The sequence below is a fragment of the Mesocricetus auratus genome, unplaced genomic scaffold, assembly GCF_017639785.1.
Source record: "Mesocricetus auratus isolate SY011 unplaced genomic scaffold, BCM_Maur_2.0 Super-Scaffold_100006, whole genome shotgun sequence".
Classification (NCBI taxonomy): domain Eukaryota; kingdom Metazoa; phylum Chordata; class Mammalia; order Rodentia; family Cricetidae; genus Mesocricetus; species Mesocricetus auratus.
Window position 1 is genome coordinate 77,382,654 of NW_024429190.1, and position 16,054 is coordinate 77,398,707.

Consider the following 16,054-nt stretch of genomic DNA (forward strand, 5'->3'; position numbering starts at 1 on the left):
TTACCCTCCCCCTGTATTGATCTTCCCTCCCCTAACTGGAGGCCTCCCATTTTCCATTTACTCCTTCAGATCATTTCAGTGTTTTCTTGGTGGTTGGGTAAATGCAGACACCTGTCTAAACAGATGTCTTTGTGGACTAATTTTTTTTGAAGTAAGTTTCCATTGTCTTAAAGTTTCTTAAAAATCAAAACAAAGATTCCTATGCATTTGTAATTTGTTGTTGATATTTCTCAGTTCTTTACCCATAGTAAAAAGCTAGTATAAGGACTAGAAATACTGTGCATACATGTCACACATTTCACTCAGTCTATGAATAGCATGATGATATTCAACCTTGAGTATTAAGAATTGCTTTTAAGTGTTGGCAGTCATAGGGGGGAACTAGCAGCATAATTGAGTCCAGGAATAATTAACTCCCTTCAGTGTTTTTCATGATAACATATATGTTAAAGATTATAGAAATCAGTGATGAAGCTTGGAGCTGAACACCAAAAAGGCTTGAGCTACTTATTTCATCATCTGTAGTTTGGTGGCTTCCTGGTCCACTGTGCTGTCTTCTCTCATGAAGTCGTCACCCTCACTGTCCCCAATAGCCTTTGTAGTTAACGCTGTTAGGCAATTGAGGGGCTTTCTTCCAGGTCGCTCGCTTTTTCCAAGTTTACATTTGTATTTAGATTGAAGGCCACACTGAGAAATTAGGTAGATGGGTGTATAGCTCAGAGCCTTCACTGATAAAAGTGTAGTTCAGTTGTTCATGAATAACCTTTCTCTTTTACTTCCTAGGCAATATGCATGTGTCACTAGCAGAGGCCCTGGAGGTTCGGGGTGGACCACTGCAGGAGGAGGAAATATGGGCTGTATTAAATCAAAGTGCTGAAAGTCTCCAAGAACTATTCAGAAGAGGTAAGTCATGTTTTAAAACTTTTTTTTTTTTTGGTTTTTGAGTAACTGAAAAACAGGTAACCAATAGTTACCTAGAAAACTTGTTATAAAATTACTGCCTCAGAGAAACTTTTCTGGTATTTTTTTAATCCAGTTACTGTGCAGTGTTAAATCATAAAACATTGTCATCACAGGCTTAACCTCTTTTGTTAGAAATTAAATTTCTGTTTCAGTAATCCAGGTTTTGGTAGAGTGTAGAAAGAAATGCATCCTCATATTCTTCTCAGGGCTAAAAAAGCTCAGTCTGCTTGTGTTAATTTGAGTACCCTGCATATGTCTGCCATAGCACCAGTCAGCACTTCCTCTCTGTTGGGAGCTTATGTTCCAGTGCAGAAAGGAACTATGAACAAAACACTGATATAAGCAAATGAACTGTGACAAGGTCGTGAAGTCCGGACAGGCAGGGACTCTGTAAGATCACACAGGAGGATTTGACTTAGGTAAAAGGAAGAAGGAAGGTTTCCATGCATTAAGTTTCCCCAGAGCTCATGCCTCAAAGAACAGTAGGACTTGGCCTTGTGAGGGGAGTGAAGCAAACATTCCTGGCAGAGAGTGCTGTGGTCGAGTTCCTGCTGCTGCACCTTAGGCAGTGAGAACTGAATAAGTAGTTTGGTGTTTCTCTTATAGGTGGTCACTTGGTCCAGAACAGTGGATTACATCTGGGAGATGGAAGTTAGTTGGACTTCAGTTGTCCAAAACTATTTGCTGTGGTGTGGTTCATGTCACATGCACAGCACCCATGTGGACGAAGAGTTTTATCAAATGGGAGAACCAGCCTCTAAAATTTTGTTGGGTGACTGGGTGTGGTGGTGCACACCTTTAACCCCAGCACCAGGGAGGCAGAGGCAGGTAGATCTCTGTGAGTTTGAGGCCAGCCTGGTCTGCAGAGTGAGTTCCAGGACAGTCAGAGCCATTACACAGAGAAACCTTGTTTCCAAAAAAAAAAAAAAAAAAGCCAATAAATGAATAGTCTTCAAAGTGCGGGATCTGGACCAATGGTGGAGCCTCACTGAAACCTTGTTAGAATGCAAATGATGAGTCCTATACCACAGACCTACCCAAGTACTCTCAGGGAACCCAGGAGCTTGTCTTTGAAGACATTGTGATGCATACTGCAGTTTGAGAACAAAATTGCTAACCACCATGTGCCATGGGAACTCCTTGGGGAGGTGCAGGGATGAGCACAGAAGGAAGACAGTGCAGAGCAGATGGGAAGAATGTTTGCAGACCAGGGCTCAGGAAGATGGGTGAAGCTTGGGTGTTGATACTGTTGATTTTCAGTCTAAGGAGGAACTTGAACAAAAAGAACCATGGCCCAGGGTGTTGATTGATACCCAGGGTGCTGCTTGTTACCTGGAGGTGGGGGACTTTGTTCCCCAGGGGGACTGCTTTGTTTCCCAGGGGGACTGCTTGTTGGGGGTAGTGTTTGTAACAGCTTTGAAGATTGTTAACTGAGATATGTGAAGACCTTTGTTTATAGCTGGGATTAGTCTAGATAACAGAATTCTTTTTACCTAAAATCAGTTACAAAGCTTGTTTATTTTAAACAAACACTGTTGCTTCACTTGCCTCACTGAGCTTTGTCAGAAAATTTAGAATTATAGGCAATCCAAAGTGTAGAAGTCTATAGCCAAAGTATAGATCATACAGCTGTGCTTCAAAGTTGTCTTACTCAATTGGCAATTAACAATAGTATATTAATGTTAAGGACCTCTCCTTGTGGGGTGCTGTGGGAGGGACCAGTGAATGGAAGATGTCATTGTTGCCCCTTGGGTATTGATTTGGATCAGATGACTGCATGTGAGAAGTTACCACTTCCAAATAGTGTACCAGAGGAATGACAGAGACAGTGAGCACTACAGATGTTCTGAGGAGGGAGAGATAACAGCTCTTCATTTCACCAAGTGCCCATGACTCACAGTATGGGAAGAGTCTTGCCCACTCTCAATACCCTGGGGGGGTTTCCTTCTTTAAGTTTCATAATGCTGCTTGTATTTACAGCCCTCATCTTTGAGCAGTGGTTACGGCACTTCACAATGAAGACACATGAACTGTATTGTAAAATTCACTGTGAGGCAGCTGTGCAGCTGGGTGTCATACACTGTCCAGTGGGGATTGCCCTTAGTGTAAGTAGCTAGCAGAATAATTAAGTTTGACTCCTCTGACAGTTGGGAAAATCACCAGTTATTGTGATTGCCAATTGGCAGTTTCCACTTGTTAAGAAAAAGCAAGTGTTTGATTGACAGGAAATCTTTGTATTTCATAATGCAGCATCATTTTCCTACAAGTTTTCCTAGTGACTCTGATACAGCAAATATATGAAATGATCACTAATTGGTTAGTTGGGGATGGATTGTGTGGTTGTCTTGATGCTTTAGATATGTTTATCTAAAGTTAGGGGGAAAACAGATTAAATATATACCCTTCCCCCCTCAGATAAAATGTATATCCCTGCAGATAAAATGTATAGTCCCCAAGCTGTTTCTTTTCCTGAAATGTATCTTACAGTCCTGGCCATCTTCATCTTCCTGTGTCTTTTGGATAAACTTTCTCTGGCTCTTGTTGGTGGCTTCCGCACTGTCGTCTTGAGCCTGTTGCTCTGCATCCTTACAGCGCAGGTGTGTAGTGTCCTGCTGAAATTCCTGTGATAGGAGGAGGAAGCAGCCCTCCTGGTAGATTATCCAGCAGAGAGCAAGAAACCAAGCCAATTCTTCTTCCGTTTCAGGTAAAGCTTTTAACATGTTTTCAAACCTAGGTCTTTATTACTATTGTTCATAGGACAGTGATGCTAAAGTATGGCCTTGTGGGAAGACACTGTCTTCAAAGGAGCTTCTCCCCAGAGAAAGAGCAGGAAACTGTTACCATCCACTAACCATGCCAGTGACACGGCAATTGTCTTCCTTCTGTTGTGTCTTTTTGTAGCTCTGTGTCCTGAGTATGTACCATCCCTATGATTACTGATCAACGTTTTGAGGATTTCTTGTGGTTGCACATACAATCCGGCTTTGTAGTTACTCTGTGATAATTTGAGAACAGGTATACTAGGTCTCTAGGCTATAACTCAGGCTGGTTAATGATTGGGCATGTGAGCTGTAATAATGCTTAGGAACAGTGGATGACATTAATGGCCTGGAACTTTCCTTCTTACTACTCTGTGCATCCAGTCCTGTAGTCTGTCCTGGCTGTTGCTGCCTTGTGACCCTTTTCTTTGTGGTTTGCTGCAGTGTGTTTCTTCCTCCGTCTTCATGTGCTCTGTGCTGAAACTTTGATATTGTTTACTGAGTAGCAAGGAACATAGTTTACATTTTTGTCTAGATGTGTAGTTGTTATTCTTTAACTTTAATGTGGTAATTGAAATGAAATGTCTGAGGAATTTAATCTAGGGTTTCAACACATATTCTCCTAGTTATATGGCTCTATGGCTCGTGGTCTGTCTTTGTTGTTGTTATTGTTTTGTTAGTTTTTCAAGACAGGGTTCCTCCTGTGTAGCCCTGGCTGTCCTGAAACTCTCTCTCTGTAGACCAAGCTAGCCTCACAGAGATCTGCCTGCCTTGGCCTCCCAAGTGCTTGGATTAAAGGAATGTGCAACCACACCTGAATGCTTGTCTCTTTCTGAGCTAATTGGGAAGCAGACTGTATGGGCAGGGGAACATATAAATGTTTTTTAAAAAGTAAAAAACCCCTGCACACTGATATAAAAAAAACAGTTTTATATCTACACAGTAGCAATTAGAAATTGAATTTTTCAGCTGACCATTTTGTAGAAATGTTAACAAATAAAATACAAAAATTAAAAATATGAAAAAATTATAAATAAATCTGAGGAAATAGTAAGTAAAGACCTATCTAATGAATAGAGAGCAAAATAAATGGAGACCTATGCTATGTTCCAGGTAAGAAGGGCTTCTTATTAAAAGGATGGCAATTTCCTCTAAACCAATAGTGAATATAGTCCCAACAGGCTAGAGTTTTGCACTAAGTGAGAACATCCTAAAATTTATACAGAAAAATTTCAGAATTAAAAGTAGCTAAAACATCTTTGAAAAGAAAAAAAAAATATGCTGAAGACTCAGCACTGCCTAATTTCAAGATTTACTATAAGGCTATAGCAATCAAAATAGACTAATTAATTAATGAACATAATAGAGTTCAAGAATAAGTCCTCATTAGGCCTTACCCTCCCTGGGGAATGGAGTAGGGATTGGATGGGGGGCTGGGGGGGCGGGGAGGGAGTGGGTGTGGAGGGGAGGGAGAGGGAGCTGGGGCTGACATGGGAATCAAGCTTGTTTCTAATTTAAATATATAATAAAAAAGTGTAAAAAGAAAAATAAGTCCTCATTGATAATGAACTTCAACTCCACCTCCTGGGACTTTCCAAAGCCTTTATAGCAAAATGTAAGAAGATTTTTACGGACTGGAAAATTTCAAGTGACTCTTTTTATAGTATGTTCAGCTTTTAAAAGACTAGGCCCTGCCTAGTCACTTTTTATTGCATTCCTAGTTATCTGCTGTCATAATTGAGTTGATTAAGAGGGTGCATCACTTGTTTTTGACATGCTACATCTTGCCTTGTATTTGTAAGGCCAGAATTAACAGGTCCTTCAAGTTAAATGTGTTTGAACTACATGAAATTGCTCTATTTGTTCCTGGAAACAAACTATAAAGCATGAAATGAAATTGAATATTTGACATGGTATACGTTGTTGGACAAGTGTATGAAGCACTTGTGGAGAACAGCCCCTACCCTGCAAACACACCAGCAGTACACTGTGTTTATTGACATTTTTTGACTTTATTAAAGAGCTTAGAGGAGAAGGTTGCCATGGCTTTTCTTCTCTAGTCCCATCCTTGGTGAGAAATGTAACTTCACCTACTAGGTTTGTTTTCATTTTTACACTTAGAAGAATTTTTTAAATGTTGGTATAATGTGTACAATAATTAGTATTGTTCTTGCTTGTACTACCTAAAGAAGAATAATTTAGGTCTCATCTAAAATTATTTTTTATACAATCAGTTAAATATTCTTTGGGTAAAATAGTAGTTACACTTTCTGGATTGCTGTAGCTCTTGCTTTTGTTTTTTGTATAGCTTTATAAGATGCAAAACAAGAAAATACATAAGCATCATGGAAGTATATAAAGTCACACATACACCATGCTTTTTTGTTTGTTTTGGCATGGGATTTCTCTGTCTAGCCTTGGCTGCCCTGGAACTCACTCTATAGACCAGGCTAGCCTTGAACTCACAAAGATCCACCTGCCTCTGCCTCCCAAGTGCTAGGATTAAAGACATGCACTACCACCACCCTACTTTTTAAAAAAATATATTCATTTATTTACTAACTTGCTCTATTTTTTTATTTTTATTTATTTTTTGAGACAGGAGCTAGCTCTGTAGAGCAGGCTGACTTCGAACTCACAGAGATCCGCCTGCCTCTGCCTCCCGAGTGCTGAGATTAAAGATGTGCACCACCACCACCTGGCTTATATATACCCCATTCTATACTGAACTTGTCTAGTGGCATAAAAATTGAAATAAGGACAAGAAAAAGCAGCAACTTTGTTGAGCTGTGGTTCCATCCTTCTATAACACTGATTTTCTGCACAGAAATAGCAGTGGTTCCCACTTGTGTTAAAGAGTAAGTTGGTGTGAACATGTGAAATTATATGCAGCATCCCATGCATGCCCCTTCTTGAGAATTTACATGAAAGTGCTCTGTGGCTCAGAAACTTCAAACTCTTGGAGTCAGACATTTTACAAGTATGTTTGGATCATAGTTGAACATCTAGCCACAAAAAATTGTAGGACCAGATGCAGTATTCTGTTCTTGAGTAATCTGCTTGAAAATTGGGTGTTTGGGTGCTGAGAAACTCTAAGTAGCTGAAGTATTCTTTATAATGAAATTCAAAAACAACCTTTTGTGACCTGAAAAGTCCACACTGAGGAGTTATAGTCATAGTAGAACAGGGATGCAGGGCATGTTTAAAGCTTATGAGTCCATGGAATAAACTGAAATTGTAGACACATTTATTCTTTCAAGTGCAGTCACCTCTCCACATGTGTGAATTCTACCCCCTGAGTTCAGACAGACATGGATTGAAAACATTGCTAGGCCTTGGTGGCTGTGTCTGGACTGAACACAGGCAAGGCTTTATCTTGTCATTATTCACTGAACAATGCACAACAGCAACTGCTTACATGGCATTAGGTATTATAAGTAATTATATAGGAAGATTACATAGCTTATATGTAAATGACATACCATTTTATGTAAATGATTTGAGCATCCCCAGATTTTGGTATCCATGGAGGGTTATGTAACCAATCACCAAGCAATATTGACAGACAATATTATTATATATAATGGCATTGTACTTGCTCATTAGAGAATTCATAGTATCTGTCCTTAACCACTTAATTATAAAAGAAATGTGTGGAGTACAGTTATAAAACATTTTATTCGTAATTTGTCATAATTTTTGGAGGTGTAATTTTATTGATAATGAAGATTGTTGGTATCTTAGTTTGATGTATTTGTTGATAAAACACCATGATCAAAAGTAACCTGGGAATGAAAGGCATTTATTTTATCTTACACTTTCAGGTAACAATCTAACAGTGAGGTGTCCATACAGGAATCTGGAGACAGGAACTCATGCAGGGCAGGAACCCAGAGACAGGAACTCAGGCAGGGCAGGGACCTGAAGACAGAGTTAGGCAGCTAAATGAGACTAAGGAAGACGAAAGTCAATGTTAGGATCAGCTTCCTCCACCCATGACCAGATAGTTAAACCCTATTCCTTTCCAACAGTAATAACTAAGATCTCACTAGTTCTGTATTACCAAGTTGCACGAGTCTGGGTTCTCCTAAAGAATCTTAAAACTACTTAACATAAACTACGAAGTACTTGATTATCAGGAGCCATGCCAGTATTACAGTGGTAGGTGCTTAGGCATGCAACTTGAATCTGCTTGATGGGAAGAAAGGAAGGGGAGGGGAAGAAAGGGAGAGAGGCAATCGTATGATTGCCATTGTTAATAAATAAAATATTGTGTTCTAGTCTAGTGAAAAAAAAAAACTTGTAAAGGTGACTGATCCAATTAGATGACAATTTTCTATACTTTTGGTTACCAGACTTCTACAACTTCTATTATGAATAAAACAAATTCTAAAGCTGATACTATGGTATTTATATTCAAATACATATTTCATTAATGAAACTATGTTATAGTTCATGATAATTGCTAGCTACAGTAAAGCATCAATTCGGTAAGTCATGTAATTAGCTATTCACATACTAATTGGCTGGATTGCCAAACTTGAAACCAAGTGTTCAAACTTTAGGACTTTGCTAACTAGGCATGCTGTGTTTTAGTAGACTACTGAGAGAATAGATGTTCCCCAGGGAATTTAATTCTAATTAGAGAACAAATTCATGTCTCACAATACTTTATTCTTCAAATGGTTTGCATTTCTAATATGACTTGTAAGGTAAAAGACACAAAGATAAAAGAAACAAACTCAGAACTCTTCCTAGACATGAAGAAGACAGTAGTGTATAATGTAGTTTTTGAAACTCCAGGAGTTGTCTGTGCTGTACTCCCTATTACCCTCTGGGGGGGAAAACAGTAATTGACTCCAGGACTTGTTTGTGGCTGACTCCCTGTTGTCCTTTGGAAGAAAACAGTAATTGGCTGAGAGTGCACCTGAGTAGCGACTTTTCTTAGTTGTGGTGTTCTCACTTTCTGTCTTTGAGAAGTTTTATTATTTGGTACCGATGGAACTGTTCTACACACTTTTCCCAGTAATCCTCACAACAGCTTTATGGGCTCAGGGCTGTCTTCCAGATGTGGGAGGTAAAAGCAGGGACAGAGCTGCCTTCCAGATGTGAGGGTGAGGACAGGAGAGGGGACAGAGCTACCTTCCAGATGTGGGAAGTGAGGGCAGGGGGCAGAGCTGCCTTCCAGATGTGGAAGGTGAGGACAGGAGAGGGGACAGAGCTACCTTCCTGATGTGGGAAGTGAGGGCAGGGGACAGAGCTGCCTTCCAGATGTGGAAAGTGATAGTAGAGACTAAGCCGCTCCTAAGATCTCAAGTTCTGAAGTCTGAACAGCAGTTGAGGACTTGACTTCAGGTAACTTCTGCTTTAGTCTGACTCTTGACTATTTTATATTCTAATTGCATGAAATGCCATTATACTCATGAAGGTGTTATTCTGGAAGAATGAAAAGAAGCAGGCGATTTCTCTGGTACTTTCTAACCTCATGGATTAGCTTGTGGATTTGGGTGATGTCTTTGATTTGGGACCCACTACAGCACAATGTAAGTGCTAGAGACTCAAGCTTGTGCTAGCATACACGAGACTGTATGTATCAGAAAACTTAAGTGACATCAAATGCCTTCAAGAGCATTATGAATGGGCGTTGTGAGCATCATGAATGTGTGTTATCACAGGTGCACTTGAAAACATTTGTGCAGTTTTATTTTCAGAAAGTGATTGTTGTTCTGCCCTGTTTATAGTAGAGAAAGTGACATTTAATAGTAATAACAAAACTTAGGAATAAATAGGTTGTCAATTTATAATTAACCACTGTTGTGTGATTGTGTTCTGACAAATAAAGCTTGCCTGGACATCAGAGGGTGGAGCTAGCCACTAGTTAACCATGGAAGCTGGATGTTGATGGCTCTTCATGCCTATAATCCCAGCACTCGGGAGGTGGAGACAGGAAGTGATACGGTGGGGTGGAGACAGGAACTCGGCTCGTTTGGGTGAAGGGTGGAGACAGGAAGCAACTGGTGGCTGCTACTGGTTTTCCGATCTTCTTGGTTTTCACCCCGATATCTGACTTCTGATTTTCTATTGATTAAGATTAATTAGATTGATTCTTCAAACTACTCTGTAACATATATTATAACTTCAGTAGATAATAATCTATCACAAAATGCTACTATGAAGAAAATGAGCCAGTGACATGGCTCAGCAGATAGACACTTGCCATGTAAACCGGACATTCTAAAAAGAAAGGAAAGGAAAGGAGAAGAGGAAGAGATAAAGAGGCAGAGATGGTGGAGGAAGAGGACTGCAGACAAGCCCAAATAAAGAATATCTGTTCTCACCAGTTTTTTGTTTCAATACTAATTCATATCAGGTGATTGATGTAATGATTTATTAATTCTAAGAAAAGAACTGAAGTTTCAGAGGATTTGTATGACGGAGTTACCTTATCAAACCCTTCAGCAGTTTGGACAGTTACCTCTGCATAGATTTTTGTTATCGACCCTGACAGAACACACAACAGGGAGTCTGTAAATTCTCCACTTGAACTCCTTGAGCTGGAATGGGAGCTCATACACGAAATGGTTTTATTCTGATGTCTAAATTAGTCCCTGGTGCTTTTGCCTTTGTTCTCTTATACCATGTTTATAACCTAATTACAATCATTTGCCTAATTTTTTTTGAGACGAGATTCTTGTTATGATCCCAAGATGCCCTTAAACTGCTATATAGCCCAGGCTGTCCTCAGACTTCCAACCTCCCTGTATTCCAGCCTTAGCCTCCTAAGAGCAGAGGTTATAAGCATAGTTTAAGGTGGAAATCTAAAGGAAATGGCAAGTACCCACGAAGAAAGCATGACTGTTGAATGGTGTGTGGGTTTTTTAATGGAAAAGAACACTGAAATATGCTTTAAGTTGTTTCTTTACATACCAAAATTTCTGCTTTTTTCTAACTTCTCATCTAGCTGCTTGAAACTCTGTCCCAGCAGCTCCTCCTGTGGAATGTTAAAGTCCCCAAATAGAACAGCGTTGGCCACTAGAAATGGTTATATCAGATTCACTTTCTCATAATAATAACATTCTTGGAGTACCGTCATCACAGAGCTAAAACATGGGATATGACATGATAAACTTATGAAATCTACTTTTTAAATAGTATTTTGCAAACATTCTTTGAATGATTTTGAAAACATTTGCTTTAAATTCCTTCCTTTTAGTTTTCAGGAAGTGGAAGTTAAAGAGTTATCCTAGCCACAACCCGTAAGTTCCCTTCGCGTAAGCCATTATAATTACTTAAAAATATATTTTGTGGTTTGACTACATTACCTCAAGAATCTAGTACTTAAATGTCATGAATATGTCTTAGAAATTGCCAGTAGTGCCTTTTGTGGTCATGGTTGCTCTAGATTTACTACATGGCACTTTAAAATCACTTTGGAAACATTTGTGGCATTTCTGTTTATTTTTTAAAAGAGCAAAATCATGACATCCCCCTCCACTTTATAATTCAGTTTCTCCATGGTTACTTCCATTCTTCTGCCAAAATTGTTGCTATTACCTCTCCAGACTTAATTTACTGACTGCCTTTGAGTTGTCTGTTTCTCTCTGGAATCCAACCATCAGTTATGTTCAAGTGGTCATTCTCCTTTTAAAGGGCCACACACAGTTAAAAAAGAAACAAAAAAATTTTGCGGGTGTTTTGGTTGAGGTAATTTTTTTATCCGCAGAACCATGTTACCTGTTCTCAGCTGTTTTATGCTTTCTGCCTTCTGCTCATTTATGTCTATATTCTATCTACCCAGTAGTAATTGAGTCTAATAGCAAATGATCTACATGATCATATTATGTTAAAATACATAATGCCTAAAATTATTCATATACATTAGATGCTTATAAACACACACAAACAGCAGTTGTATAAGGCAAAAGTTAAATATATTTTCCCATAATAATGGTTGTAAATGATGTTCACTTTGCTGGTGAATGAATACATTTCTTCATTTCAAAGTGATAAGTAATAATGGATTTTTTAAAATGATTATGTATTTAGTTTTTATTTTAAAATGATTGCATTATGTTTTTTTTTAGTTTTTACTTAATATGTGCAGACATACATGCAGAGGCACAGGTGTGAGGTCAGAAGATAACTATGGGGAGTCGGTACACTCTCTGCTATGTATCTGAAATTGAGCCCAGGTCCTCAGGTTTGGTAGCAAGGACCTTTGCCTGCTGAGCTATCTCAGATGCTCAGTAATGGGTGTTTTAGATTTAATTTTCCTGCCTCACTTCCCACCCCATGCCCACCCCAGGATGGCAGTGCATTATTTCATCCTCATGACTTTCTAGTTTCCACTGCTGTGCTGAAGACAGGTAGAGCAGGTCTGTGGGATGGCTAGCCCTCTTCTGATGTGTTGGGAACCTAGCATCCAGGATAGTGAGACAGCACTTAGGCTTCCTGGTAGTACCCAGTCTATATGTTCAAAGTGACGGCCAGCATCCAGAAATTATAAGGACTGACTCTAAGTCAAGGTGTCAAGAAGTGACCCTGTGCAGGAGTGGGCTACCCAGGACTCAGTGGATGGCCCACACCTATTTACATATGGTCAGCACTAATTGCACCTGAGGATAATAATTATGAAAATAATGACAGTAATAGTAAAAACAGTAAAGAATGCATGAAGTCAGAATGGAGACAGGTTGGTGGGTTCCAGAGACTACAGAGTAAAGGTACTGAGTCGGGTGAGGAGTGGGTTCGGGGGGGAAAGGCATAGATGATATCAAAATACAGTTTCTATGTGGATGAAAATTTCAATGCGTAAATAAAAAGTGTTTTAAAAAGAATTGACCGTGAAGTTTAGAATCCCAGATTCTCAGTTCAATTCAAGTGAGTACTGTGGAGCCGGACAAAGGCCAGTATGAAGGGCTGAGGTAGCAGTGTTAGGACCTATATAGAGGGGATTGTGACACCATACTTCAGACCACAGATTGCTAGGAGAAAGAGTAAGGAGGAACTGTCAGCCCTCATAGTGAAAATACTCATCCCTTGGTCTTCAGTTTCCATCTTAATTATTTAGTTGGTGATCAAACCTCATGACATTTGGTACCACCTGTTACACCAACAATTCCCAGAAACTTATGTCCAGCCCTGACTTTACCCCACACTCCAAATCCAGCTGCCTACTTGAAGTGTCCACTTGAATACATTAGAAAGTCTTTAATAAGTCCTAAAGAAGAGTTCTCATTTTGCCGCTGCCTTCCAGCTCTCATGTCTGGCCTATTATCCATAGTTTACTCTATTCAGGCTGATGCGACACCATCTTCCAATCCCTCAAATCAAAACTGCCATCTAGATTCTGCTCCTGCTCTTACTCTGTCTAAGCTTCCAGAAGTTCTGTTACCACTACCTCTGGGGCCTTATAACGTGCTGCTGCAGCTATCACTATGTCTGGGGCCTTACAGCATGCTGCTGCAGCCTGGCTGCACAGTTCTATCTCCTTGCATAGATATTAATGCATTGGCTTCAATCACCCAATGTTTTCTTCTGAATGGATAATCTGAAAAGAATTAATTTTTTGACTGTTTTGTTGTGTCGCCTACATCTCAAGATTCCGAGTAACACATTTGCCTTGTGGTTGAATAATTTTCCAGCTGATTTGTGTACTGGTTGCTCATACCAAGAGAAGGCTTTTAACAGAAAATAACGTGTACAGTGGCTGAAGTTTTTAAATTATATCTTATCTGTTTATGTGTTTATGTGTATACGTAGTGCTTTCATGTGCCATAGCCCATGTGTGGAGGTCAGAGGACAGTTTGCAGTAGTTGGTCCTCTCCTTCCACCACATGGAATCCTGGGATTGACCTCGATTTGTGAGTCTTGACAGCAAGCTCCTTTCCTCACTAAGCCACCTAATGGGCCTAAATTTTTATTTATTTGTGTAAATGTGAAAGACACCAGCATATGCACGATTTCCCTGTTGTTATGGTCCTGTGAAATGCTGAAACATGAGAAGCTGAGTTTGGACTCCTAGCAGTCATGTGAAAACAAGTATAGCAACATGCACTTGGAATCCCAGCATTGGGTAGGCAGAGGTAGGAGATGCCTGGGGTGTACTAGCCAGTCAATGAGCTCAAAGTTCAGTGAGAGATGCTGTTCAAAAAATAGGGTAGGAGAGCCATAGAGGAAGATGCTCAGCCTCAGCTTCTCCCCTCCCCCACACCCTAAACACTTACCTAAACCAAGTGCTCTTAATCTTCCAATGTGACATCTGAAAATAAGCTATGGGAAGGCCAGTGAACTCTAGAGTTTATACGTAAAGTTTTGTTTATAAACTTTGTCTTGAAATTAGAGTTTTCACTGGGTACTCAGATGAATCAAAAATGGGTAAGTAATGGCCCTTTCTCATTTCTGTGTATGAGTCTAAAACAGTTGAGCCAGGTTTAACTTTGATGACCAAATATTAAGTGATGAGGCCAAATAAAGGCATTATCGTGAACAGCAATAGTAGCTACGTTTAGGTGACTCCTGCTCTGATGCCATATTAACTCTGTGGTGAAACTGCATGTTGATGTCTATGCAGTTGAACTGGGATATTTGCTGAGGTGGTTACAGAGTCTTCCAATTGTAGTTTTAAACACTTACCATTTCTTTTCTTCTTATTTGGTGCTTACACAAACCAGTGAGCATTGCTGACCCTGCTGCCCTTGGCTTCATCATCTCTCCATGGTCGCTGCTGTTGATGCCATCTGGCAGTGTGTCCTTTACAGATGAAAACATTTCCAATCAGGACCTTCGAGCATTCACTGCACCAGAAGTGCTTCAAAGCCACTCACTAACTTCCCTCTCAGATGTTGAAAAGGTAAATATTAAGTCTTCATTTTGTTGTTGTTGTTTATTTTGGTAGAAGTAGGGCAGGTCAAAACAATGGACTGCCCTTACTCAGTCCATGGAAAAATCCTTTGAATTTAAAATAATCATATGTTTAAGATTTATATATAAATAATTCAGAATTTTAGAGAGAGAGAGAGATAAAAAGATAAACTCAGGACAAGATATTGACCAGAAAAAAATATTTTTTTGGAGAAAAATATTTTAAAAAGTGAATCGTAAATAAATTCTGATGGCTGACGCATGCACTGTGACATAGTCTGACCAGAGATAAGGTGGACACAGTAAGCCCCTGAAGGCCAGGTGAGGATGTATAGTTCATGCAAGGAAATCAGAGAAGCCATGTAATTTTAAGCAGGAAGGGACAAAATGACACATGTTTTCAAAATGCTGATCCAAGGTGACGGAGTGGATCGGCCAGGAACAAGACTGGAGATGTGGACCCTGAAGTGCAGATGTACTGAACTGAAGCAGACATAGTGGAAACCATGCGTGTAGACAGATATAAAGCACTATGTTAACTATAATAGGGTTTTGAAAAAATCAGAGGTGAATGAAAATTTTCCAATGAAAATATAGATTTTTCTTTTCCTTGTAAATGAGAGAAGTGGTCTGTTCATTTGTGGGAAGTACATAAGGATAGAGAAGGTCTTGGTGCGTCCTTGTTGTCTTGGTCTATCAGTGACGGCTCCCACTTAGGCCACCGCTGCTCTCAGTCCACCGGCATCACCTGATTGACACTGGACCCGAAGCCGCTAGTAACACTGCATCCCCCGGGTGCCCTCATGCACTTACAGTTTGGGCCTTGTTTTCTCAGTGGAATGTTACAAAAAAGAGTGCTATTTGTCCCACTTGATACCATGTTCCCCGTGTTCTGTACCAGTGATTTCTCTCCTGTGACACACATGCATCACTAGCAACATCACCATTACCTGGGAATTTGCTGCTAGAGAAATTGTCACCTGTAATCTTAGCCTTGAGGCTGAGGCAGGAGAATTGCTCTAAGTTTGAGGCCACCCTAGGCAACCTAGTGAGTTTCAGGCTAGCCTGAACATGTTTCTCTTACTCAGACCAACAGAAGGTTGACTCCAGTGGGCATGCTAAAGTAGATGGAGTAGGCCTCAACCCTGCACAAAGAACTGCGGCCACTAAGTAAAGCAGGGAGCAGGAGAGGTGGTATTCCCCAGGGAAGAACACACCAATTGACTGTCCAGTGCCAACTGAAAACGTACAAGTAACATGATATGGACCAGCAGGCTCTGTTTAGGAATACAGATGTAATAATTGTGACAACAGAGGCTATGAATTAAAAGGAAATGGGTGAGGAATGTATGCCAGACTTTGGAGGGGAAAAAAAGGAAGGAAGTTTTATTAAAACTTCAAAAATTTAAAAAAGTTAAAATTATGAAAAAGAAAAAGAAGCTACTTGACGCATTAAAAAGTACAGACAG

General features: G+C 39.8%; 1 protein-coding gene across 1 annotated transcript in view; it reads left to right on the plus strand.

The window, feature by feature from the left end:
* Window positions 1–16,054, plus strand: part of Ptpn13 (protein tyrosine phosphatase non-receptor type 13) — a 161,325-nt gene that overhangs the window by 36,491 nt on the left and 108,780 nt on the right. Inside the window, 2 exon segments of the mRNA XM_040747543.1 lie at window positions 784–903; window positions 14,396–14,574. Coding sequence (XP_040603477.1) covers window positions 789–903; window positions 14,396–14,574 — 294 coding nt within the window. The 5' untranslated portion in view covers window positions 784–788.